At 41.4% G+C, this 27991-nt stretch overlaps 1 protein-coding gene across 1 annotated transcript in view; it reads left to right on the top strand.

Moving 5' to 3' along the window:
- LOC138977121 (kinesin-like protein KIF17) overlaps positions 1–27929 on the top strand; it is a 113412-nt gene extending 85483 nt beyond the window's left edge. The window contains exons 8-20 of the mRNA XM_070350031.1: positions 6717–6878; positions 8237–8326; positions 9057–9175; positions 9682–9786; positions 10658–10738; positions 11152–11239; positions 11536–11590; positions 16740–16847; positions 17218–17374; positions 17764–17852; positions 19809–19888; positions 21273–21323; positions 23262–27929. Coding sequence (XP_070206132.1) covers positions 6717–6878; positions 8237–8326; positions 9057–9175; positions 9682–9786; positions 10658–10738; positions 11152–11239; positions 11536–11590; positions 16740–16847; positions 17218–17374; positions 17764–17852; positions 19809–19888; positions 21273–21323; positions 23262–23386 — 1310 coding nt within the window. The 3' untranslated portion in view covers positions 23387–27929. The remainder of the gene's footprint in view (positions 1–6716; positions 6879–8236; positions 8327–9056; positions 9176–9681; positions 9787–10657; positions 10739–11151; positions 11240–11535; positions 11591–16739; positions 16848–17217; positions 17375–17763; positions 17853–19808; positions 19889–21272; positions 21324–23261) is intronic.
- Positions 27930–27991: the final 62 nt, after the last annotated feature.

The raw sequence follows: 27991 nt of genomic DNA on the forward strand, positions 1-27991 counted from the left end.
CGAAGTCAGATCAGGTTAAAATCCAAGGCTCTAAAATCCCATTCAAATCGGAATAACGCTTGGCACTAAATCACACAAATTCGACCGAGGATCCCAAAGGGAAATCAAAATCTTCATAATCTTGTTTACCAATGAATCACTTTGTACATTGTAATCGCACTGTGTCCGCCTGTGACTCTTTGCACAAAGCACAAAAAGCGTTTTGGATTCTGCGTTGTTGCTTTTTCCATGCAAGTGGAATTCATTCAAGCTTAAATCTACCTTCCTTCTCATGTAAGCGTTGGCTGGTTGCTTGTTAGTTTTTCATGTCCCTTCAAGCTATGTTATGACGGCTTACTAGTGCCAAAACCACATAATTGTCATTTTCATGTCAGTTCAAGCTATGTTATGACGGCTTACTAGTGCCAAAACCACATAATTGTCATTTTCATGTCAGTTCAAGCTATGTTATGACGGCTTACTAGTGCCAAAACCACATAATTGTCATTTTCATGTCCTTTCAAGCTATGTTATGACGGCTTACTAGTGCCAAAACCACATAATTGTCATGTTCATGTCCTTTCAAGCTATGTTATGACGGCTTACTATAGTGCCAAAACCACATAATTGTCATTTTCATGTCCCTTCAAGCTATGTTATGACGGCTTACTAGTGCCAAAACCACATAATTGTCATGTTCATGTCCTTTCAAGCTATGTTATGACGGCTTACTAGTGCCAAAACCACATGATTGTCATTTTTATGTCCCTTCAAGCTATGTTATGACGGCTTACTAGTGCCAAAACCACATAATTGTCATTTTCATGTCCCTTCAAGCTATGTTATGACGGCTTACTATGCCAAAACCACATCATTGTCATTTTCATGTCCCTTCAAGCTATGTTATGACGGCTTACTAGTGCCAAAACCACATAATTGTCATTTTTATGTCCCTTCAAGCTATGTTATGACGGCTTACTATAGTGCCAAAACCACATCATTGTCATTTTTATGTCCCTTCAAGCTATGTTATGACGGCTTACTATAGTGCCAAAACCACATCATTGTCATTTTTATGTCCCTTCAAGCTATGTTATGACGGCTTACTAGTGCCAAAACCACATAATTGTCATTATCATGTCCCTTCAAGCTATGTTATGACGGCTTACTATAGTGCCAAAACCACATCATTGTCATTTTCATGTCCCTTCAAGCTATGTTATGACGGCTTACTAGTGCCAAAACCACATCATTGTCATTATCATGTCCCTTCAAGCTATGTTATGACGGCTTACTAGTGCCAAAACGACATAATTGTCATTATCATGTCCCTTCAAGCTATGTTATGACGGCTTACTAGTGCCAAAACCACATCATTGTCATTATCATGTCCCTTCAAGCTATGTTATGACGGCTTACTAGTGCCAAAACGACATCATTGTCATTTTCATGTCCTTTCAAGCTATGTTATGACGGCTTACTATGCCAAAACCACATCATTGTCATTTTCATGTCCCTTCAAGCTATGTTATGACGGCTTACTATAGTGCCAAAACCACATAATTGTCATTATCATGTCCCTTCAAGCTATGTTATGACGGCTTACTATAGTGCCAAAACCACATCATTGTCATTTTCATGTCCCTTCAAGCTATGTTATGACGGCTTACTAGTGCCAAAACCACATAATTGTCATTATCATGTCCCTTCAAGCTATGTTATGACGGCTTACTAGTGCCAAAACGACATCATTGTCATTTTCATGTCCTTTCAAGCTATGTTATGACGGCTTACTAGTGCCAAAACCACATCATTGTCATTATCATGTCCCTTCAAGCTATGTTATGACGGCTTACTAGTGCCAAAACCACATAATTGTCATTATCATGTCCCTTCAAGCTATGTTATGACGGCTTACTAGTGCCAAAACGACATAATTGTCATTATCATGTCCCTTCAAGCTATGTTATGACGGCTTACTAGTGCCAAAACCACATCATTGTCATTTTCATGTCCCTTCAAGCTATGTTATGACGGCTTACTAGTGCCAAAACCACATCATTGTCATTTTCATGTCCTTTCAAGCTATGTTATGACGGCTTACTAGTGCCAAAACCACATCATTGTCATTTTCATGTCCCTTCAAGCTATGTTATGACGGCTTACTAGTGCCAAAACCACATCATTGTCATTTTCATGTCCCTTCAAGCTATGTTATGACGGCTTACTAGTGCCAAAACCACATCATTGTCATTTTCATGTCCCTTCAAGCTATGTACAAGTACTGTCGGTGTCGCTCACAAAATTAATTCAACTAAACGATTTATTCTCGCCCTGTACAGAAAGCCGCTTTAGAATTTTGCCATATATGCTTTAACTGAATGGTGATCTTATCCCCTGCGAAAAACACACCTGAACAGACCTGTATAAGTGAACATATGTTCGATTGCACGAAAAGGGAAAGTACCTTTAATGAAAGTGGAATGCTTTCAGGCGTACTTGTGAGAGTGCTGGGAACTCGTGTTGAATGCGATGACGGCAGAAAGCCATTAAAAACGGCTGGCGAAAAAAAGGGGTTTTAGTTGTGCGTGTTGTAGATCGTATTTATCTACCTTCTGATCGGTTCCATTCCGTTTACAATGTTCCCTTTGTTCTCCTCTGTGGGTGTTTTGTGGATTTCGTCAAGTGAAGAACGTGTCCTTTTAGTTTTGCTCTGATTGAAAGAAAGGTCTCGCTGTTCGGAAAGTGCACACATGTGAAAATGAGTCAAAGGGAAAGGGGGAGGTGTGTCTTTATACTACCCCCTACCCTCCAACACACACACACACACACACACACACACACACACACACACACACACACACACACACACACACACATACACACACACACGTACATACACACACACACGTACATACACACACACCGATATCCCCCCACACACACACACAAACACAAACACACACACACACGTGATAGGCTAGCAAACTCTTCAAGTTTTTACATTGTGGTTTGATAGTCGTTTACTTTTCCGCTTGTTCTACTGATAACCACGACATTGTGATTTCCCTGTCTTCTCCTTGATAGCTTTTATCACTAACAGGATTTTACTACATCATAGAGACATTACGCTTTCTGCGAACAACGAACCTGGAATAATTATTCATATTTCAAGTCTTGAAATAGCTTTGTAGGTAACCTTCTGTCTGTTACACCCATCAATTCCCTTCTTAAACACGGCAAGCACAAAAACTGTAAATCAAAAGAAGAAGATAAGCAAATACTTCAACGATTTCAAACTAAACGGTTAAGTCTTCGTTGTCGTAGTCGGCAGTGTGCTCTTCGGTGAAATCTTAACCTGTTTGATAATCGTGCTCTTCCCTCAAGTCGGTGTTTGTCGTAATCCTACGTTAGTGCTAAGTGAATGTCGATGACAGTTTTAAGGGCAGAGAGACGTGGTGTTAAAAGGCAAAGATTTCTTACTCAGGTATGTGAAGAATACTTTTAGTCTGAGGGTCTGCGTTGTTGGGGCCGCGGGGGAACCAGATGCATGCGCACATAAACACACGCACGAACTCTAGCACGCACGCACAAACACATACAACCATACCCGTGGAAGAGCACACGCAGATTTACAGATATACAGAAAAGCCGTCACACACACACTGTTAGGAAACGCTACCGTTGCTGAGCTTTGGTTCAGTTTTGTGTGTTGCATGTAGTTGACTTATTTGTACTTTGTGGGAAAGTACCGATATTATATTTTGTAAACATAATATTTATGCGTGGACGAGAATGCAGGTGAACTTTCTAGTCCTGTCAAAACAAGTTGTTTACCACGCTGCTTTAGTCGTGAGTTCGTGGCGTTCGTTCGGATTAAGTGCGTCGGCGCTTTTGATGTACGTCATAGAGAATGTCGCTAGTTTAGTCCATGCACGGCTCGTATAATGTAGTTGTATCATGTTCGGTCTGGAATATTCTCGAGATTGAGTATTTACTATATATGCCAGCGCGATTTGTATGTTAAAAAAGCTTCTATTTGAGTTCTGCTAGATGTGCAGTTGTATGTATGTAATGCTAAATAAATCCTCGAACTCAATTTGACGAGTTGTTTTCTGCTGCTGCGAAGACGGGCGACGTAGAATAAAAGAACACAATTATACGACGTTTGAGAACTTGTGGCAATCTCAAGTGTCGTGTAACACACACACACACGCACGCACGCACGCACGCACGCACGCACGCACACACACACACACACATACATACACACTAATACACACACACTAACACTAACACTAACACATACACACACGCGCACGTACGCATCTAACACACACACACGCACACGCACATACTAACACACACGCGCACTCGCGTACGAATGTAACACACACACACACTAACACACACACACACTCGCACGTACGCATCTAACACACACACACACACACACGCACATACTAACACACACGCGCACTCACGTACGCATTTAACACACGCACACACACACACACACACACACACACACACACACACACACACTAACACACTAACACACACAAATTCAATGTGAAAACAACACCGGACTACCCACCCACTGTGTAGCGATCACAGCAACACTCAATCCGTCCTTATATGTCTCCCTTTGATGATCACTCCGGCACGAAACGATCCCAAACAAGCAACGCAATTCCCAGGTAGCCGACAACAGCAATACACCTATCAACTCAGGTAACAAGCTTAAAGTGTCAACCAAGCGATCTTCGTTGCTCAACTACAGCCACTTACTTGACATCAGAAATATTGATTGTTGTTATGTCATAGCCTTACAGTCTTGCAAATAAACAACCTTGGTCATTTTTGATTCACATTTTACCTTCGTTGCTTAGATGCAGTCGTGTTTCCTTTCAACATGGATAAACATTCAGATAGTTTATATGGCTGTCAAGATTCTGGAAAGCTATCATACGCAGTCATGCCTGTTTTGCATTCTTTTCATAACACTTCGGATTTCGACATGGGGTTGTTTGGTTTCGGTTAAGAAATCAGTTAAACAGCAAAAATCCCACTTTACACAGCCAGGCTGTACATCTGGGGTATGCTTTTCAAGTGGAGGGATGTCCAATAGACAGTCAAACCCCACTTTTAAGACCTCCAAAAAATCTGACAAATACAGGTCTCAAAAGGAAGGGGTCTTAAAATGGGGCTAAATTTACACAAGTTATGAAGAGACCATTTGAAAAAGACAAGGTCTTAAAGGAAGGGTATTATAAGGGGGGGGGGGTCCACTGTAAAAAGCCTGGATGAATCTGTGGTAAATAGAGAATACTACATGGCTTGCTGTGTCGTACCAGATTTACACGAGTTTTTTTTTAAATATTGAACTGCGAGGGAAAGTGAGCTGTTCACTATTTGAAAAAGCAACGAGTGTAAATCTGGTACGACACAGCAAGCCATGTAGTATTAATTCTGTTTATCCTACATACTGTACTTACGTGTATTTAACTGAAAATGTCTTGCAGTCGAGGCAGCTAAATTGAAGACGCTTGTTTTGGAACCTCGATCTCTTCTAAAGCCTCGTGCAATCTATTACGTCAAAGCAAAGAAACGTCACTCTGAAAGTGTGGCGTGACGTGTTAGTTCTGAAGATTCATCAGGGTAATTAGCGAGCGCAATTTTTGTTTCTATAATGACGTTTGTCTCGGTGACTTTGGCATCATAAGCAGTGGAAAAACAGGTCCCTGCCAGACTTGCTTGACATGACCTCATTTACATGATATACACACGGTGACCGTCACACGTGTGATTTGAACGATTATTATCTCACGGGTGTCTCTCTCACGTATGTAGGATAATACATTTTACAAGATGCTTTACGCAGGAAGGAAGCTATATGCACTGTGTTACGGACAAGATCATGTCTTTTTTTTAGGCCAAGATTACTCTGAGCTTGGCCATATAACTGACTTAAAGGGTTGATGGATGGGGGGGGGGGGGGGGAGGGTGTGTGTGAGTGGTTAGGTCACTCTGCTGGTCAACACAGAAAACAATGGATGAGCTGACGGGTCAAGTCGGTCCGTTTCCCGGTCAGCGTTAAGAACACTGTGGTGATTACTATGTTTGACCACGAGTGCTCCCTAATGGGAGGCCACCTGGCTAAACATTTACTGTGTACTAACAGGTAATCAGATACTCCTGATTTTAAAATTGTGTTCCTGGTACATTTCCTGAAGTTTCAAAACCATCAAGAAGATGAAATGGTAGAACAATCTGAAAGCCAATTGTGTGTCTGATTTTGAATATTTCAAGCTTTCATCCCTATACTCCTGATTTAGATGAAATTGCCCCAGTGTGATTTAAAACTGCCTAACATTTATGTTTAGATTGTATTGGTCATGTACCGAAATTTACCATGACCGTTGATCACTCAGTATTGAATGTGGGTGTGGATTCAGGTCTGAGGAACGAATTCTCAAGTCGCAGGCATAGCTTTCTGACTGTCAACATAGACTAAGCCGTAAACGTTTTACAGTTGTTGAGAATTAAAAAAAATTAAAAAAATTGCAAGTTATTGAACGTTTAATTTTTGACAAAACAAAACGTAATATTTATTTTGTTTTGTCAAAATTAAACGTTCCAATAAATAACCTACAATTCTTGAGTTTTTTTGTTCTGAATTTTGGAACGTAAGAAGTCTGGATTTAAAACTTTTCTTCATTTCTCTTTGTGTTCAGGTCTGAGAAACCGCCAGACAGGGTCCCACGGACTGAACGAGTTCTCCAGTCGCAGCCACAGTGTTCTGACAGTCACCATAGACTCCGAGACTCAGCCCGACACTGAAGATGAGAACCTCTACGTCACCAAGCGAGGCAAACTCTCCTTTGTCGACCTGGCTGGTGAGTGGCTTCTGGTGGTTGTAGTCAGTCTCATGGTAGCCCTGGCTGGTGAGTGGCTTCTGGTGGTTGTAGTCAGTCTCATGGTAGCCCTGGCTGGTGAGTGGCTTCTGGTGGTTGTAGTCAGTCTCATGGTAGCCCTGGCTGGTGAGTGGCTTCTGGTGGTTGTAGTCAGTCTCATGGTAGCCCTGGCTGGTGAGTGGCTTCTGGTGGTTGTAGTCAGTCTCATGGTAGCCCTGGCTGGTGAGTGGCTTCTGGTGGTTGTAGTCAGTCTCATGGTAGCCCTGGCTGGTGAGTGGCTTCTGGTGGTTGTAGTCAGTCTCATGGTAGCCCTGGCTGGTGAGTGGCTTCTGGTGGTTGTAGTCAGTCTCATGGTAGCCCTGGCTGGTGAGTGGCTTCTGGTGGTTGTAGTCAGTCTCATGGTAGCCCTGGCTGTCTCCATGATTAGCCCTGTGGAAGTGACGTCACACACTGAAAGAAGAGTTTGTTTGTTTGTTTGCTTAACGCCCAGCCGACCACGAAGGGCCATATCAGGGCGGTGCTGCTTTTGACATATAACGTGCGCCACACACAAGACAGAAGTCGCAGCACAGGCTTCATGTCTCACCCAGTCACATTATTCTGACACCGGACCAACCAGTCCTAGCACTAACCCCATAATGCCAGACGCCAGGCGGAGCAGCCACTAGATTGCCAATTTTAAAGTCTTAGGTATGACCCGGCCGGGGTTCGAACCCACGACCTCCCGATCACGGGGCGGACGCCTTACCACTAGGCCAACCGTGCCGGTTGAAAGAAGAGTGAACATGTTGAGATTGATTCAGTGTGTTCAACGAACCTCACATGGGGCTGAGTAGGGAGATAGCCCAAAGAGGCCCTCAAATTGCAACAAACTAACAAACGAACAAACAAACAAACAAAAACATGGGGAATTTTTTGTTTGGGTCTTTGTTTTGTTTTAGTGTTGTTAACAAAACCATTCATTTATGTTATTAGCGTCGTTTTATGGAAACGCAGCGGAGAGTAAAATACACCAAGAACCGATGTAAAGAATTAAAACTTGAGAAAAAAGACATGTTACAGTGTATAATGGCATATTATATGATGTGTCGTGGTTGTTGTTGTTGTTGTTCTTTCGTTGTTCGTAAAAAAACCAATAACGTTTACATTTGACCAATGAAACAATTGACCGTTCAATGCAGTCGTAACACGAGAAACGTCAACATGTTCATCATTCACCAAAAAGAGTGTCAACGCTACGGGTTCTCATTAATTTTGCTCCGTTGATGAGAGTGCTGCAATCTTAGCTGCTGTCGCTTGACATTGTATGCGACTTGCACGTGCTTTCCGTGTTTTCACAGGCAGTGAAAAGGTCAAGGACGCCAGCGGAGGGTTTGGAGGTCCGGGATTGTCTGAGTCCAACAGTATCAACAAGAGTTTGTTGGTGTTGGGTGAGTATTTGGGTGTGTGTATTGGTGGGGTGGTGTGCGTTGCCGTGTATGTGTGTGTGTATGTGTGTTAGTGTGTGTTATTTTGTGTGTGTGTGTGTGTGTGTGTGTGTGTGTGTGTGTGTGTGTGTGTGTGTGTGTGTGTGTGTGTGTGTGTGTGAGGTAGAGAGAGAAAGAGAGTGTGTGTTAAATAGAGTATGTGATGTGTGTTTGTGTGTGCGTTCGTCTGCATGAGTGAGAGGTAGAGAGGTACGAGTATTGTAGCGTATTTGGTGTGTGTGATTTGCGTTTGTATGTGCGCGTTTGTCTGTGTGAGTGAGAAGTAGAGAGGTATTGTAGCGTATTTGGTGTGTGTGTGTGTGTGTGTGTGATTTGCGTTTGTATGTGCGCGTTTGTCTGTGTGAGTGAGAGGTAGAGAGGTATTGTAGTGTATTTGGTGTGTGTGTGTGTGATTTGCGTTTGTATGTGCGCGTTTGTCTGTGTGAGTGAGAGGTAGAGAGGTATTGTAGTGTATTTGGTGTGTGTATGTGTTTGTGTGTGTATTTGTGTGCTTCTGTGTGTATCTGTGTTTGTGTCGGTGTCAATGTCTGCTTCTGTGTGTCTCCGTTTGTCTCCCTGTTTATATGTCTGTTGGCTCAAATTACGCACTACCACCATTAATTGTGTGTGTACTTATCTCGAACAATGTCTATCTTTCTAAAAACGGTTTCATTTGATTTGAACTTTTCTTCAGGTAACTGCATATCTCACCTGGGAGATGCCAAACGGAGGCAGGGTCACATACCTTACAGAGACAGCAAGCTGACCAAACTCTTGTCCGACAGTTTGGCTGGTAATGGCATCACACTCATGGTCAGTCTACATGGCTCTTCTCTTGTTTTCGGATTGTTGTGTTATTTTGTTTGGCGCTGATTGGGGGGAGAGAGAGAGAGAGAGAGAGTGAGAGAGAGAGTGAGAGAGAGAGTGAGAGAGTATGTGTCTGTGTGTTTGTCACTGTCTTTCTGTTTGTATATTTCTCTCTGCATTGATTTTTAAAACAAAGTATGTGTTTGAAACTAAGTATGTGTCTAGATACTGCAGACCCGGGTGCGTCCGTGCATGTGACTGCACACGTGTGTGTGTGTGTGTGTGTGTGTGTGTGTGTGTGTGTGTGTGTGTGTGTGTGTGTGTGTGTGCGTGCGTGCGTGCGTGCGTGCGTGTATGTGTGTGTGTGTAGTGTGCGTGCGTATACCTTAAATTTGGTTAGATTGCCTTTACCCTTTCGACATCGTTAGCGCCTTTAAAAAATCGTCAGTAATCACAAAACCATTTAAGATATTTCAACAGCTTTAACTGTTTAAATCTTCCTTTTCCCTCAGATTGCGTGCATCACGCCATCCTCCTCCAACATCACGGAGACGATGAACACGCTGCGCTACGCCAGCAGGGCCAAGAAGATCAAGAGCAAACCCACCGTCAAGATGGTAAGGCCAAACAAAAATATAAGTTGGTTTAGGTAACATGACCCCCAAAAATAGGGTCGGTAGGTCGGCTTTTTATTTTTTATTTTTTTTAATTTTTTAGTCTCGGTATGGTTCGCAAAATGTGCCAAAGGTTGATTTTTGGGGAATTTTTTTCAGAAATGAAAACAAAGTTGTAGGGTCGGCGGGAAAAATTAGGGTCGGTCGGGTTACCCTGAACCAACATATATTTTTGTTTGCCCTAAGCACGCTACAATAATCCACCACAACATTGTTAGATGCCTACAGAGAACAGTGATCAAGCCACGCTTATCCATTAAGAATGTTTGTTACCAAATTAAACGTAATTCAGGACAAAACTAAACGTCAAATGTTTCGTTTTGCTTTGTTTTGTCCTGAATTAAAAGTTCTAAAAATGTCGCCTTGTTTGTTTGATTCATGATGTGGAATGTCGGCAGTGTATCGATTTCGCATTTCTCGTTTCGGCGATGAACTTTTGTCAGTATAAATGTCAGAAGATTTGACCATTGAAGATTGACTGTCTGACTCAGAAGATTTGACCATTGAAGATTGACTGTCTGACTGTCAATCTTCAATGGTCAAATCTTCTGACATTTATACTGACAAAAGTTCATCGCCGAAACGAGAAATGCGAAATAGATACACTGCCAACATTCCAAATCATGTTGTTGTTGTTGTTGTTGTTGTTCTTGTTCTTCTTCTTGTTCTTCTTGTTCTTCTTGTTCTTCTTGTTATGTTGTTGTTGTTTTTTTATGTTGATGTGTTTGTTGTGGGGTGCTATTTTATTGATTGGTTGGATTGTAATGGTTTTCATCAAATTGATGCATGTTGATCGATCGCTTCTTGCTTTCAGGATCCGAGAGAAAAGCTGATCATGAATCTGAAGCGGGAGATCAAAGTGCTGAGGACCGAGAATCACTACCTTCGTCAGCAGGTAAGAACACCACCTGCCTTCACTTTGCTGTTGTGCGTATAGCACGTAAGTTTCACGTTTCAAGCGTTAAGCTGTCTTTCAAACTATAGTGTGATACAGCATAGTCTTCCCTCCTGAACGCCCATGTAGGAGGATTGCGACAAGCGAAAACCGACCATTCTTACACCAAATATGAGATATAATATATTAATAATAATAATGCATAATAGCGCATGTATCCAGGGTTTAAACCTGTTCAAAGCGCTGTACAATCAAAATACTACGACAACATAACATTATTTAACGTGCTATTACACACATATCAATGAATAACACATATTCAGTTTGTCAATCTGCAGTATAGTTAATATTATGTCCGTTAAGTGTGGCTTTACTTTGCTTGGATTTTTCATGACTTTGTTTCATGTTCACAGCTTGATTTCCCCGCCAAGCCCAAGGGTCAACTACAGAAAGAGAATGACGAAAAGTTCATGAAGTTCATGCAAGAACAAAAGGAGAAAGGTTAGCATTGTCATTTTGGTCAGTTTTTGTTACTGTGTATCTGTTTTATTCTAAACGTTGAAAAGTTGAGTTATCATATCAGACATATTGGTGTCAACGAATATTTAGAATGCTGAAATAATCATGACCATCATATGAATATACTGTAAATATGTGCTTGTGTGCATGCATGTCTATCTGTCTGTCTGTGTGTGTGCAAAGTGTGGATGAGAACGGTTGTGCTTTTTCCTGACTCTTATGATATTTATGTGGCAAAAATCTCCAACACCTCAATAAAAACATTGTTGTCATTGCAGAGAGTGGTTTGTATGAAATGCTGCAAGAATACATGGTGGAAAATGAAAATCTCAGGTAAGATACCCACTACCTCTCTCTCTCTCTCTCTCTCTCTCTCTCTCTCTCTCTCTCTCTCTCTCTCCTCTCTCTCTCTTTCTCTCTCTCTCTAAAAGAGAGTCATTGGTATTTTAAAATGTTTATGGCAACTGGGTGACAGATCTCCAGCTATTTTTTTCAAGCTTTTCGACGCACAGATTCAACCGATGCTGGCATATGGTGCCGAAGTTTGGGGGGTTGAAGCAGACCATACACCTATAGAGAGAGTTCATTTATTCGCACTTAAACGTTTTTTGAATACGAGTATGAGAACACCAAATGCTATGGTCTATGGAGAAACGTGAAGGTACCCCTTGTTTATAAACAGCTTTGTTAAATGCATTCGTTTTTGGCTACGTATATTGAGGATGCCACATCATCGCCTTCCGAGCAAGGCGTATAAAATGCTGAAATATCTCCATGAACAAAATAAGAAAACATGGGCCTCCTCGATCTGTTACACTCTGTACATGTACGGTTTTGATGAAGTATGGGAAAACCAAGGTGTTGGCGATGAGAGGGCGTTCCTAACAGCATTTAAAGAAACACTTATTTCATCCTATAAGCAAACCTGGCTTGAAAATGTACAAGGAAATGAACGTTTCTCTCTGTACAGAACCTTCAAATCAACCCTAACATTATCCAACTATTTAAGTGATTTAAAACATATTAAAGCTAGAAATCTTCTGATTAGACTTAGATTGGGAGTATCTCCTCTGAAAGTGCATCGATTTCGCTTTAATTTAAATGCAACCTCCGCTGATTTATCTTGTCCATTTTGTTGTGGCAGTGTTGAAGATGAAGTCCACTTTGTTTTAGTATGCCCTAAATATGCTGAGTTAAGAGAATATTATATTCCACGAAAATACACTAGAATCCCATCATTGTTTAAATTAACCATGCTGTTTTCAAACACTAGTAAGCCGCTCTTGCTACGTTTTTCTACATTTGTCATGAAGGCGCTTTCCATTCGTAATCCATAATCCGTGAACGAAACAGGGCGATACTAGTAGGATGTTCTTGTTTTTGTTCACTATGTGCATTTGTATGCTGGTGCTTGAGATGTGCTCATCTCCATGAAAAGGGCCCAAGGCCTACTCATTAAAACATTCAGACTTCTCTCTCTCTCTCTCTCTCTCTCTCTTTCTCTCTGCCGTCCTCTCTCTCTCTCTCTCTCTCTCTCTCTCTCTCTCTCTCTCTCTGCCGTCCTCTCTCTCTTTCTCTCTCTCTCTCTCTCTGCCGTCCTCTCTCTCTCTCTCTCTCTCTCTCTCTCTCTCTCTCTCTCTCTCTCTCTCTCATCTTCAGCATCTAAAACAAACCGGAACACGTGACATAGATGGTCTGGATGCAAAAATTATAAAAATGGCAGCTCCAATTATCACAGATACATTGACATTTATCTATAACCTTTGTATTGACAAAAGCTATTTTCCTTAACAATTCAAACAGGCTAAAGTGATTCCTCTCTTTAAATCAGGAGATACTACAAATCCTTCAAATTATAGACCAATATCAATGTCATAAAGTGGTTTGCATGTGAAATAAATGAAATTACTTTCATATGTACGTGTTCTGCCCTATTGCACTGTCTCTACCCTTTTCACACCAAACACTTCAACAACAGAATTTGGGAGGATACAGGCTCATTATTTCCTCAACCAAAAACAACATACTTCTTCACTTCAAATACATCAATACGAATCAACTTTTCGACACACAGTTCGCACAATCTTTTAGCTTTCACTCAATGCATGTAAATACATATTATAAAGATACTTTCTCAAATATAGATTAACGCACACAAGAAGGTACTGACAGACACTCACGAGTTCGAATCACGGCTCACTGCATGTCGCCAGTTTCACTTCCTTGTGTCGCTGAATCCTCGTAGAATAATGAATTCCCAAAACCTCTCACTGTAGATGCCAACACACACCTTTCACGTTTCTCCCCGAGAAACCCTTCCGCCATTAGCGAAAGCAACCGTCGTCAGCTACGACCGGTAACGATGAAGTATCCTTCGTCTAGTCATCCTGCGGCGATGTGGTCCCTTGCTTGCCACCATCGTCCCGCGCTCTTCCGTGTAAGGTTCCTCCCTTGTACACGCCATGGAAAACCCTCATGGAAACTCCTAAAGAATTTAACCAAGTCTTAATACAACATTCTCTAAAACCATCTCTTCTTCCAAACGTTCATGTACCAACTCATACATTCTCGTTCATTCTACGTTCACATTCCGTCCACATTCAATATCCAAACTAATACTTAATCTATGAATAACACTACCATACAAAGCATCACCGTCTTAAACATAACATAAATGCGTAACATTTATGTTCAAGAAATTCCCCATGAAAAACCGTGATACAATTACATCAAGAATTCTCTCAAAGCTTCACACTAAGATTTAGTGCACTTTGTATACCTAACCTTTACACTCCAGCTATGTATTCCAACGTCAATAATATACAACATAGTAAATCATTTACCTTAAGAGACCTGTCTCTTGAAAGAGTACTTGTTCCCAGAACAAGTCTGACACGCGTCGACAACCTTCCCGGTTGAAAATCTCAAACGCTGTGACGTTATTTTCCCCAGACCAGCTACATGTCTCAAACACAGCTCATCTCAAGCTAAAGCCAGTTTTGCGTGGAACGCACAAAACACGTGAATAACGCCAGTCTCTACGACTCGCGCTACAACATTTAGGGAGGTTAAAATCACGACGTTGTTCACATCACATCACAATAATGCTACTCACATCTTTGTGACAATCAATTTTATCAATCCTTTCGAAGCCTCTTGAAAAACATATCAATAAACACATCCTTTCTCACTTTGAGAACAGTAAATTGATCCATGATAATCAATCAGGTTTTAGGCAAAAACACTCATGTCAAAAAGCGCTTATTAGTTTAGTAGATCAATGGCTGACAAACATTAATAATAATCAGTTCTGTGCTGCTGTATTTGTTGACTTTGCTAAAGCTTTTGACCTAATTAACCATAAACTCCTTATCAAAAAGCTTGAGATTTATGGAATTGCAACAGATTCCATAAACATTTTAACATCTTTCCTGTCAGACAGACAGCAAAGTACTTATCTGAAACAATCATACTCTTGTAAGCAAACAGTAAGGTTTGGAGTACCACAAGGTTCTATTCTTGGTCCATTACTATTTTCTATATATATAAACGACCTACCTCTTTTTGTAAATTGCATGTGTGAACTATTTGCAGATGATACTACAATTCATTCTAGTCACCAAGATCTTATTAAACTAGCAAATATCCTCCAAGAAAACATTGATCGATTACTTGAATGCCTGGTCAGAACTAAACCATATGTCACTGAATCCAAACAAAACTAAATGCATGCTACTTACCACGAGGCAAAAAAGACAAAATCTAACATCTGGATTTCCGACATTGCTAATACAAAATCAAGATGTTACCAAAGTTGATTGCCATAAAGTATTGGGAATAATCTATTGACAATAACCTGTCTTGGTCAAAACATGTAGATACACTTTGTAAAAACACATCCCAAAAAATATTTCAGTTATCAAAAATCAAACACTTTCTAGACCTTCGCACAAGAAAACTTTTTTTTAGGCACATATTCAGTCAGCTATTGACTATGCTTCCACAGTGTGGGACTCTGCAAGTGCAAATTCTTTGAAACACTTGGGCAGTTTACATAGACGAGCTGGTAAATTAATTATTTAAAAAAAATACATCTCTTTCCATGACTGATTATAAACGATTGCAAATTCTTCCTATCAAAGATAGGTTTGCATATAACAATGATGTATAGAATTATGTCAGGGAATGCACCTACACTCATTGCCTCAAATTTCAAAATAAATCATTATAGAAAATGTAACACATTAATTACCCCAACTCCAAGAATTGACCTGTACAAGTCGAGTCTATCATATTCTGGAGCAATTATGTGGAACGCCATTCCAAATATAATTAAACTAGATGAATACCCGCTTCGCCGGGTACGGCTTCGCCGGGAAGAAGTCGAGCCGAATACCCGAGGAAGGGAGATAAACGCTGAAAACACTGGAGAAGATAAGGAAGAGTTACTGGGAATGGATCCAGAGAAAAACCAAAATCGGTTCAGCGCTGCGCGCTGAGAGCACGTGTTGAAATATCTCATCGACCAGGTTGTGTAACAATTCAATTCAATTCAATTCTCTCTCTCTCTCTCTCTCTCTCTCTCTCTCTCTCTCTCTCTCTCTCTCTCTCTCTCTCTCTCTCTCTCTCTCTCTCACCTCTCTCTCCTCTCTCTCTCTCTCTCTCTCTCCTTCTCTCTCTTACCTCACTCTCTCTGTCTTCTCTCTCTCTCTCTTTCTCTCTCTCTCTCTCTGTCTTCTCTCTCTCTCTCTCTCTCTCTCTCTCTCTCTCTCTCTCTCTCTCTCTCGCTATTGCACACCTTTTAAGTGGACTAGTGCATGGTTGCTTGTTTTCCCTTTCTGTCGCTTCTATCCTTAATGAGCACATGTTAGCCATTGTAGAAACTTGGAGCGCAAAAGAAACGAAGGCCGAAGACGAAATGGCGATAACAACAATGATTGTAAGCAATCCAACAGTGACAAGTAAACTCTGACGTGTTCTGCCTATAACCGATTTCTTCTCATAGTTGAACGATACCACTGAGTTGACACTGAGCATCCACTAGTGACAAGTGTGAAGTTACCCCTTTCACATTACTTTGACTTCTGATGAATCTGAACCAGTTGTTGTTCTGCCTCAAGGACACAATTTGGAATATTTCGTGAATTAATCTTGCCCTTATTGAAAATAAAATAAAAAGTCAATACAAAAACAACACTTACATACAAAACAAACAAAAAAACAATTTCAAAAGGTAATGAAGAAAAAAAAGCAAGCATCACAAACCACAACAGAAAGCTGATATCTGACGTTTCACTGCCGGAACTTCAAGGAAACAAAAATGTCTGTGCTTCTAAATTAGTTATTCATTTATTTTTTTATTAAATCGTTTATTAAGGGCTTAGAACTCGAATCCTGGCAGATGCATTAAAAACTTGCAACGAAACAAAATTCGCTGTGCTTTAAAATGACTCTAATGTCTGTGGTGTGTTGTTTCCCGCAGGGCGGAGAACTCCGAGATGCACTCCACGAGGGATCGTATACGTCGCGAACAGCAACTACTGTACCGGGAGAACGAGAGACTGATGAAACGGGTGGAGGAGATGGAGAGGTGGGTACTCTATGTTGTGCCGCTGCTTTGTCATACTTCGCTGATGATCTTTGAAGTGAGAGAGTGCGTGAGTGAGAAAGGGAGTTGTAGGGTACCTTCAATTTTATCAAACATTAAGAAATGATTTCAAACACATTTTTAATGACAATATGAACTGAGGAAGTGATCAGAAATCACAAGTCACGTGACTGCTGAGAACTGATCATGAAGAGAAATAATTTCAATCATTTCTGATGAATACTATCAAACGGGAGTAATCATTACGCATCGTCTGATATAAAGCTCATCCCACCTGTGATACAAAAAAATTAATGGTTAGAATCTATTAGTAACAGTTCAACACTGGTATTGTTTTGTTTTGTCCACTCAGGGTGGTGTCCACGAACCCCGCCATGTGGGCCAATACACACGCCAAACGGACAGACGGCTACGGTCAGTATGATCTGACGTCACCCCGGGGGTCCCCTGTTGGTCCTGGTTACCACAGCGGTCACAAGCAACACCCGGCCGGCGCTCCCGTTACCATGGTGAGTTGTTGAGATAGAGAGAGATAGGGGAGAGAAAGAGAGAGAGAGGGGGGAGAGAGAGAGGGGGAGAGAGAAAGAGAGAGAGAAAGAGAGGGGGAGAGAGAGAGAAAGAGTGAGAGAGAGAGAAAGAAAGAGAGAGAGAGAGAGAGACAGAGACAGAGACAGAGACAGAGAGACAGAGAGACAGAGAAAAGGGGATGGGCGAACAAGCAAGCAACGAAAATATCATCACATCGAACTATCACACTCTGAAACTCTTTTCAGTGAGCGTTTGTCTCAGATGCGTCTTGTTGTTAAAGTGACTGTCTCGAGACTTAGACAAGGGCGACTCCTCTCTTCAGACAGTTTTACCAAGCAGTGCTTGACACAAGAAGTGTCGTATTTTACAGGGGTCACCGCCAGGCAGTCGAGGCAAGGTGCCGGGACCCATGAGACCCCCTCACCGTCTCCCCGACCCCGTCATGAGACCCGCACAGAGGTGAGAGACCAACAATGACACATTTCTGTCCCCAAACACACATAGCAAACAACTAAGTTCATTTGAATTTTATTGGATTGGATTGTGTTATATTGTACTGTTGTATTGTATTGTATCGTGTTGTGTTGTGTTGTGTTGTGTTGTGTTGTGTTGTGTTGCGTTGCGTTGCGTTGCGTTGCGTTGCGTTGCGTTGCGTTGCGTTGCGTTGCGTTGCGTTGCGTTGCATTGATACAATATTCACCGATTGCTACGGCCTTCGGGATTCCTTTTACAAATCACAGGTGAGACAATTTAGGCACACCCCGACATGTTGAAAGCAGCAGGTCGATATTGTAATTGTAAATCTATCCATTCAAAGGATCTTTCTTTTTGGATGTGAAGTGGCACCTCAATTCATCAATTTTATTCATGACTTGTCACGTACTTACCATGCATCGCCTTCGGTGAAAGTATTGTCCCATGGAATTACGATGTGCTTAGCACAGACCTGTTTACACTACACATTGAGCGTAGTAAACTACGAATTTGAATAATATACTACGCAACTACGCAAGTCTGTCGTTTTCTACGCAAACGGTATTTTAAATTTTTTATTTTTTATTTTTTTTATTTTTTTCGTCTTTACACCTGTTCCTTGTCCCGTTGTGCTCTCACACCGCCCCGTCCCTGCACGCAAACGGTATTGTTTCGGCTACGCATATCACAATCCGTAATTTTCTTCATCTCCCTTGACCGATCCATTTTCCAATCCATGTTTTCGGCCAGCAGTCGTTTGCTGCGTGCAGCGCGTAAAGCGCCCACGGGCGTTGCGTTGTAGCTTGTTAATGCCGAATAGGCTTCTCCAAGCAAATGCCGGGCACAACTGAACGCGTTACTGCCAAACCATGCGGGCGTTTCGACACACGAAAGTGAAGATGAGAACTGTGAAGAAAATGACTCCGAAAGGCCACCGACCAAAAAGAAAAAGACGAGCAATGCGCCGAACCAAGTCTTTCTGCCAAAATATCATCAGGACTACCCATGCCTTGTCTTCGCGGAAAGGAAAACATCATGCTCATTGCACTGTCTGCAATTCCCATTTTTCCGTCAGTCAATCAATACATGTGGTAAAAAGTAGCAATCATTGTTCTTGTTGTTGTGATAGGTCGACGAGAAATTCTACACATTCAATTACAAAACTACACATTTGCCTCATTTTGCTCCCAGAAAATACACATGCAATGTTTTAGGGGTAAACAGGTCTGTTAGCACATTATAATTCGCTTGAGGTTATTATGTGCTTTTCTATATTTTACAGACTGACTTTTCCATGGCTTGTTCCTTTTGAGAAGTCTGCAAAGGCCGAATCACAAAGTGACGTTCTCGCTAGAACAATTCGTCATTCATTATAACATGACGTCACATCCTTTTCATGTCTCGGTCACCAAATTGCGTACATGCTGTCTTCCATTTCCCTTGATTTGTCTATCGTTCGTGCGCATGACCAACCGGCCTGCAGAAACTATTGCAGTCACGGCGACACGTGAAACACATGACTTGTATTGATACGCTTGCCAGGAAGTGTACATTGAGGCAGATCCATTTGGAGGTGATACACGCTGATTGCCTGACCGCTGAGTGATTGCATTGACCAATCAAAATGTCGAATTAACAAAGAAGGATTTACATTGTATTGTACTGCATTGTATTGAATTGGATTGGGTTGGATTATGTTGTATTGTATTGAATTGGATCGGATTGGGTTGGATTCGATTAAAATTATGCAAAATATAAAGGACCAAGTTCTGTTCTGAAAGCTGTTACGAGAGAAACAAGAAGAGTTAACGTTGACCCTTCGCTATTCTTTGACCGCAAACCAAATCTACATTGATTTGCGTAGATGATGTTTGATATTTGTCTTTTTGTGCGGTGTATGGTTGTACACATCAGATAAGAGATGTTGCGTTTCTCTTTCAGGCCGGCCGAGCTGGTTGAGAACGGTGCCATGCACCCCTCCAACAACGGTTACGTCTCCCCCAGGGCTGGGCCCAGACAAAGTGAGTCTCTCTTCGTCCGTCCAGTGTTGTAGTTTTCACACACAGTTTTTTTTTATAAGGTTTTGTCTCTCATCTGTTGATTGATCCATTTATTCTCCCACCCCTGTACGTGTCTTCTCATCCAACGAACCAATCACTCAGCCCCACGATCTGTTCTTTGCATTTACCGTCCTTTCCGCGTAAACGATCTTGTTTACCTCCACAATTCTGTCCAGGCTTTCACTTGGACACATACCAAAAATCAACAGCGTGGCTGTATTTTAACATAGTGGGAAATGGTTGCTGCATTAGTTTACCTATCTGTTAGTTAAAAAACTAATTCCACACACAAATCCCCACTCTGCACGCAATGCAGCCGGGCTGTTTATTTTGTGCATGTCTTTAATTTGAAGGATGTTCTTTTTGGGTTTAAACTGTGTTTATTCAACAATTCATAGATAATTCAACATAATGCATGTTAAGGATCAAAAACAAGCTCAAGCTTTATGGTGGTGACCCTAACAGGAGAATTTATCATACGGATTACAATATCTTGTGACGAGGCTTTGACAAATATTTCTTTAAACCAAAACAAACAAGAAATAAACAAAATATGCATACATATGTATATATATTTCAAAACTATACATATTTGACAAACAACAAAGGTATAATGGAGACAGGACACGACCATAGAATGGACAAAGAATACAAGTAGAGAGAGAGAGATGTTCTTATTTCGTGTAAAAGCCTGAACAGATCTGTAATGAACTTGATCGCTTACATGAAACGGAACGTATTCCTTTTACGTTTTTCCCCTGTACATCACAAGACTCAGTCAAACCCAAATACCACCATCATTTTTTTTTTCGTTTGCATGTGTGTATATATATATATATATTTATTTATAACTCAGGACTTGTCACTATTGATCATTAGATGTTTCTCACACGTAACGTACTGAACCAGCCACTAAATTAATTATCTTGGTTGTGGATTATCTTTTTACATAAAATCTTGCATGTATGTATGTGTTTTGCCAAACTTTTTTTTACAAATACAGTATGCTGGTCTAGTTTACTTCGACTGTCTTTATGTTGAGATTAACAGGTGGTTTTCTTTTTTTTTTAAACTCACATGTATTGGTTAGTTTTGATTTGTGTGATAAGCTGACGTTATTTTAAATTATATCTTCACGTCCTATGCTTTGTTTAGGACTTTCCACTTTGTACATTTGTTTCACAAAATTAAATGTAAGTGATGTTTCGATGATCTATAATTTATTTAAACTTTGTACGGTAACATTCTGATATTCTCACCAAATAATTTGATTTTTGTTTCTGTACCGCACAATTTCTTTGGTTCTTACTTATGTTCTCTTGTGTTTGTGTGTCTGTGTCTAAAGCCTCACCTACACGTAGTATGGAGCGAGGAGCGTCTCAAATGTCAACAACAGGTAGAGTGCTTTGATCGATTCACTTTTATTCAAATCGATTCAATGTACCTTGAAAAGAGGGTATACAAAGCCGGGGTTTTCTCTCTCAGTCACATGCCCCTATAATGGCTTTGCCGTCAGGGTGTTAAGCTTAAACTTTTTCTCTCTTGAAGAGAGGTGGGGATGGGATGGATTTAAATCCTATTGTCAGTATGTAGCTGGTATTCGTTCTGTGTTTTTGTCATGTTTCTTACCTAGACTATTAGTATCTCATCAACAAAATCTTTTGAGCAAAAGTGTTACCTCCTGGGAATAGTACTTTTGGAAAAATGTTTAAACAATTCCAGTTGGGAAAACGTTTGACAGAAATATGTAAAGGCACACTCCTTCCGTGAGTTTGACTCACCATCTCAGATGTGACCAGGCTTTCACATGCGTAGTGACATGCGTAGTGACATGCGTAGTGACATGCGTAGTGACATGCCAAGCACGAACAGCCTGGGTGTGCTCTGTGCGCAGTGCAATTTTTGATAAATTAATTTCATAAAAGTCACCAGTGGCTTTTTAAGAAATCTATTCATTAAAAAAAACGAAAATCATCACAGCAAGCAGTCAGGGCGTTGATTTTTGGTATGGGTTCAAATGGAGGGATGATCGTATCCCATGTAAAAGCCTGGCAAGATCTGATATGCCCATGGTGAGCCGAATGGTTTTCGCGAGGAGTGTGCCTTAGAACTATTGAGTTTCGTGTCAGTTTTATCCAGTTTAGTTGTTGGAATAGCTGTCTAACTATCAGCACTCCTCAGTTCAGACAGTCTTTCCGAGTAAGCAACCGTGTATTTCATTCCATGAATACAAATGTTCAAAAACCTTGGCTAGGAAGAAGAGAAGGAAGAAGAAACACAGAGCAATACAATCTGCGTTTCTTGTCAGCGGAGTCAAAACCTAACATTTTACCAGTGGAACTTTGATGTGGTAGAAGTAATAATAATAAGAAGAAGAAGAAAAAGAAGAAGAATCATCATCATCATCGTCATCATCAGCATCATCATCATCATCACCATTATCATCATCATCATAATGCACACTTGTTAAACGTCAGATCATCAGATCTTACAGCTATTTTGAGAGAGAAAGAAAGAGAGAGAGAGAGAGAGAGAGAGAGAGAGAGAGAGAGAGAGAGATCAAATCAAATCAAATCAAATCAAATCAAATTTTACGAGGGTTGTGGCATAAGCAATATAAACGAGCTTCTTTTCAACCAGCCCTCGCCCAGAGAGGGGCTACTCTAATCTTATATACATATATATACAAACGTAAAACAATTACGAAGGATAAGCATAAAAGTAAATTGAGAGAGAGAGAGAGAGAGAGAGAGAGAGAGAGAGAGAGAGAGAGAGAGAGAGAGAGAGAGAGAGAAAACAAACAAAAACACGACAAGCAATATATTTTGTCAGCAATTCTCTCTCAGCGTATGAAACAGCCAGGCTGTGTAATCGTAGCAACAAATCTATAGACTTTGAGCTATGTCTGTGTCGCATGTAAAAAGCCTGGAATGATCCTTGCCGATTGTTTACACGGGAAGACAGGGCAAAACAATCTATTTAAAGAGATACGATATCGATTTTTTTTTTAAACAAGACGTCACATTTTGACTCTCTTTTTCGAAGTGAAACCTCTGACGTCAAAAGCCAAGTACAGTTCCAAAAGAGGTCACAAAGAGGATAATGGCGTTACGTCAAAATCTTGTCACTTCTTCTGCAAGTCTCACAACCCGTGACAAAGAATTTCGAAAACAAAGTTCGTCTCTGTGACTTTCACGTGTCAGCAGTAAAAAACTAATCGTAAGGTCACCGCCAAGCTGTGCATGTATCGCTATCATATATCATTAATCGAATCTGGTATTTCTCCTTTAAACCTCCTCTAACCCTCGTTTGTTTGTTTCTCTGTCTCTTCCAGACGCCATTCACAACATGAACGAGAAGCTCAAGCGGGAGGTCATGCAGCTGGAAGGACAGATCAGGCATCACCAGAATGTCCGCTCGCCAGATGGGCCCAGAACCAACGGACACTCCGTCAGATGACCGCCATGACGTCACTGTCCGATGACGTCATCGCGGTCTTTCATCCACGACTTGACACCGCGCCGCTGCGCCCTGCGTATTGGGTGCGGCACGGCTTTCTGCTGTCGGTGTGAAAGGGAGGGTTGTGTTGTGTAGTTACTTTAATGACATCTGAAAACGCTGTAGAGTGAAACGAGAGAAACAGAGGAACTGTGCCACTGACAAGTCAGGGATTAATGTATCTGTGACAGTGGACGAAGAAATGAATAGCTTCGTTGCAGACGAGCCACAAACCACTGGAGCATGTCTGTTGAGACACAAGAGATGACATTTGCCGAAGTATATTCATCGGCGAATTGTCTTTGTGACCTTACTGCCTGGACCTAACTCTATCCCTCATAAAGTAAGCCGACTAACATACTGACTCGATTAACGCCTACTAGCTTAGGTTTCACAAAATCGAGACAGATCGGCCAGAAGAAAGAAATGGAGAACTGATGGTCAAGACATATTAATAAACTGATCCACGTTGTCCGGTCATGCAGGGTAAACAAGAAGAACAAACTGATGCACATGACTTTGGTGCCGTTGAAGTTACAGGAAACTTTGTTGCTTTAAATTCTGCTACAGAACCCTCTAACTGCCAAGACGCTCGTCCAACATAACATTGAATTCAGTTTGTGGTGACAGTGAAATAAACACTCAAGCAAGCACAAGGGATCGCCACCCCCCCCCCCCCCCTTCCCCCGTGACCCGTGACCCAGGAGCTTGAGATATTCTGTCTGTTCGTCAAAAGAAAGCCTGGAAATATTCTGCCTGTTAACGAAATGGAAGTGAAGTCCGGAGTTGCTAAACTTGCCAGTGTGTTTTTCTGTCTGTCCAAACCTTGGATTGTTGAAATAAACACTGATGGTACAGTCACATAATTATGTTGAAACAATCACAGATGATGCGTCTACATAGTTTTAGTTTACTTGGAAACCGAACCAAATGCTGCGTTTTATTGCGCTGTTTTGAGAAGGTCCAGTTTGCCTTTAAATAATTGGGTGGAATGTCTTCACGTTGCTATCTGCACCCAGTCAAGACCGTGATTTTCTTTTGTATACTTCACCAAACTCTGCTCAGCCATGGTAAGCTTACGTTCTCAGATGAAGTGACTAGGAGTTGGGTTACAAAGATGCTCATCATGCTTCTACGCCTTCTCTGTTGCTGTACGCAAAACGCATGGTGTTGGTTTGAAATCACTGTTGATTGGATTCGAGAGATGTCGACAACTTCGCAGAAAAATGCTGCATAACACAGCAGTGTGGAGTTTAAGAATACTTATACAAGGACTGCTGGTACTGCACAACCAATGAATACGCTTTGTGTCATCAAAGACCCCAGAATGCGAAAAGGTTCTATGTAAACCTACCCACCCACCAGACGCTTTAAGGTTATGTGTGCAGCCTGTTGTGGAAAACAAAGCTTCATTCCGAGCTGAAGCAGTTTCTATGTGATACATTTGTGGTTTGTACTGCTCGGAGTGTGCGAACATGTTGTGCTCGAAGCTGGAAGTTTTTAAACTCACGGAGTCTGATAAACACTCGCGGTTGCGGACATTATTTATCAGTGGACACTACACGTTGATATTTTCCACTCATGTGATGTATGATTCAGCAATAGATCCTTCCACCTTTCCAGTTGCAACAGCTTTGCAAAACCAACATGGCAGTGACTATCAGTCTTGGCGACCTGAACCAGTGTTAACTTGTCGTTGCGTCAGTGTCACTGGATTCACCGAGGGTCAAGACAAAAGAAATCCTGCTGTAAACTTGCTCCGAAACTTTCGAATTTTTGGTAGCATTTTGTGATAACCTTTTTATTATGTTGAGAAGTGACTCTGTAGAGACTCGTCGTTAAAGGGGCAGTCCTTCCCATGAAAACACTGATCACTCTCTAACTAACTAACTAACTAGGGGATCCTTTACGTCCTCACAGGAAGTTTTCCTATTAGGGACATGAGATGGTGATATGCTAAAAAGATGATCCCTCTCTCAGTTCTGGCCAGGCTTTTAAACACGGGGATACGATCCTCTCAACTTGGACACACACGCTTCCCGTGCAGAGTTGGACTTTTTGTGTGAATCAATGTCTTTTTAAGATGTACATTTATTTCAATAATCCCATTCTGCGTGGAAGGCAATCAGACTGCTAAGTTTGTGTATATGAGTCCGAGTGAAGGGATGGCCCTATCCCATGTCAAAATCCTGGCCACATTTGATATTGTGAGCCGAATCGTTTACACGGGAAGGACTTTGCCTTCAAGATGAGCTCAGATAATGTCCTTCCGGCGTCTCACTGACTCTGAGTGGCTCGTGGTGATGTGCTAAGCTCCAATTTACGTGATATGGTTCATGTGATAGTGTCTTTACTTTTAAAACTTATAACCCAATTTCACTTTTAAGTTATAATCGGGTTTTGTTCCGTGTGTGATAACGACGTTTTGTTTTCCGTCCAGTGAAAATACGTTTCATTAGAGTTGTTATTTATGCGAATCAATTTCGGCCAGATCAGGGATTCTATACTCTTTTTCAGAATATCTGGCGAAACTTAGATACGGTCACATTTTGTGACGTTGCAAGTTCCAAAAAATTACTCATAGGCTTCAAAACGCACGATTTTCAGATAATTCAGATTTGTTTGGGACAGCGTCCGCTTCTCGTAAGTATCTCTGGCAGCATGTGGGGTTTGTTTTAATTAGAAAGAAGAAAAAAGTAATAAGATGAACATACCTTCCTGAAACGGCAGTCGAGAGATGATGTCTGGATTTACGTTTTTGTCATGTTGTAGCAAGTCTTTTTAATAGCCGATGGGATAAACTCTGATTTCTGCAGAGAATTGGATATTTTGCTGAGTTAATTTCGCAGATTGTTAAAGGTGTTAGTTATATACAAAATTAGTTTTGCCGAAACTTCCCTCTCTGCACAGGAAGTAGCCAGGCTGTGGAGTTTTGGTTTCTTGCCCACGTGACATTGTTTGTTTGTTTGTTTGTTTGCTTAACCCCCAGCCGACCACGAAGGGCCATATCAGGGCGGTGCTGCTTTGACATTTAACGTGCGCCACACACAAGACAGAAGTCGCAGCACAGGCTTCATGTCTCACCCAGTCACATTATTCTGACACCGGACCAACCAGTCCTAGCACTAACCCCATAATGCCAGACGCCGGGCGGAGCAGCCACTAGATTGCCAATTTTAAAGTCTTCGGTATGACCCGGCCGGGGTTCGAACCCACGACCTCCCGACCACGGGGCGGACGCCTTACCACTAGGCCAACCGAGCCGGTCACGTGACATGATTCTCTGTACCCATGCAAAAGTCTGCCTGGACACCCTATGGTGATTTACAAAATGATTCAGACGTAGGAAGGCATCTTTAAAGCAAACTCAACATTATGTGTGCATGTACAATGTACTAGGCCTACATTTTATAAGCTGCATAAAGGAAAACAAGTTCGGTCGCTTGATAAGAACAGAAGATAAATGTTAACATTCCGTTGTTGAGAATGAAACTAATGATTTTATGGTTTCGATATTACTTTTGTATAACAGGTGCTTATTCATGCGTGCGTATGTGTGTGCGTGTTAGTGTGTACGTGCATGCGTACCTACGGTGAGTGTGCGCATATTTGGACATGTGCGCGATCTTGCTTATTGCTTCGATTCCAGGGTTGTTATCGTTTGTTGTTGGATTAAGATATTTCATATTGTTTGCTGAGTCTGTTCAGATGTTGAAAGAAATTCACATTAGTCAAAGCCCTATGTCATGTTTGTGTTTCGAGTACATACATTATTTTGAAACAGAGCGATTTATACCAGGGGCGGATTAGGGGGGGGGGGGGGGGTTACAGGGGTTCCGGAAACCCCCCCCGGCTGTCAAAAAAAAATTAATGCTAATTTTAAAAGAAATAATGAGTGGCTGCTGACACCAGTTGATCATGTTTAAAATCAAGGATAAGCCATAAATTGTTCATAAAATAGCTAAAATGCTTCAGCTTCTGGGGGGCAAAGCCACCCAGACCCCCCAACTTCCCATGTACCCCACAAGGGGTCTACCCCCTGGACCCCAGGTTGTAACCCCCCCCCCCCCCCCCCCCCTCTGGCTTAACTGCTCCGCCCCTGTATACATTTACAAGATAGTCTCTTTATGTCTGTTTACTTGCAGATGGGATGTAGTCCTGTTCATGTCAGTCTTGAAACAATTCGTCTCTCCCGTAAATTTATACATTTACGTTTTTGTCATACCTTATGTAATCCGTCCATGATGTGTATACGTACACTGATTTGTACGTTGTGAAAGGTGTTATCGAGCTACTTTTGCTGCACACCACATGCAAAACTGCCGCCGCCGGAGGGCGTAAGAGTTCTAATTCGCCCCCTTTACTCGAATGGAGTTTACTGAAATGATTTTGAGTGTTACTGTGAATAATGTATGTTTTTGTGTGATTGCATTATTTTCTAAGTTCATAAGAAGAAAAGAAAGAGAAAGCTCAAGAAATAAACGTTTTACCGTCCACGAAAATATGACATTGCCGTGTTTTGCGTGTGTTGGACTGAATGTTTGTAACTGTAAGCCCTATGTGGCC

This window comes from Littorina saxatilis, linkage group LG9, assembly GCF_037325665.1.
Source record: "Littorina saxatilis isolate snail1 linkage group LG9, US_GU_Lsax_2.0, whole genome shotgun sequence".
Lineage (NCBI taxonomy): Eukaryota > Metazoa > Mollusca > Gastropoda > Littorinimorpha > Littorinidae > Littorina > Littorina saxatilis.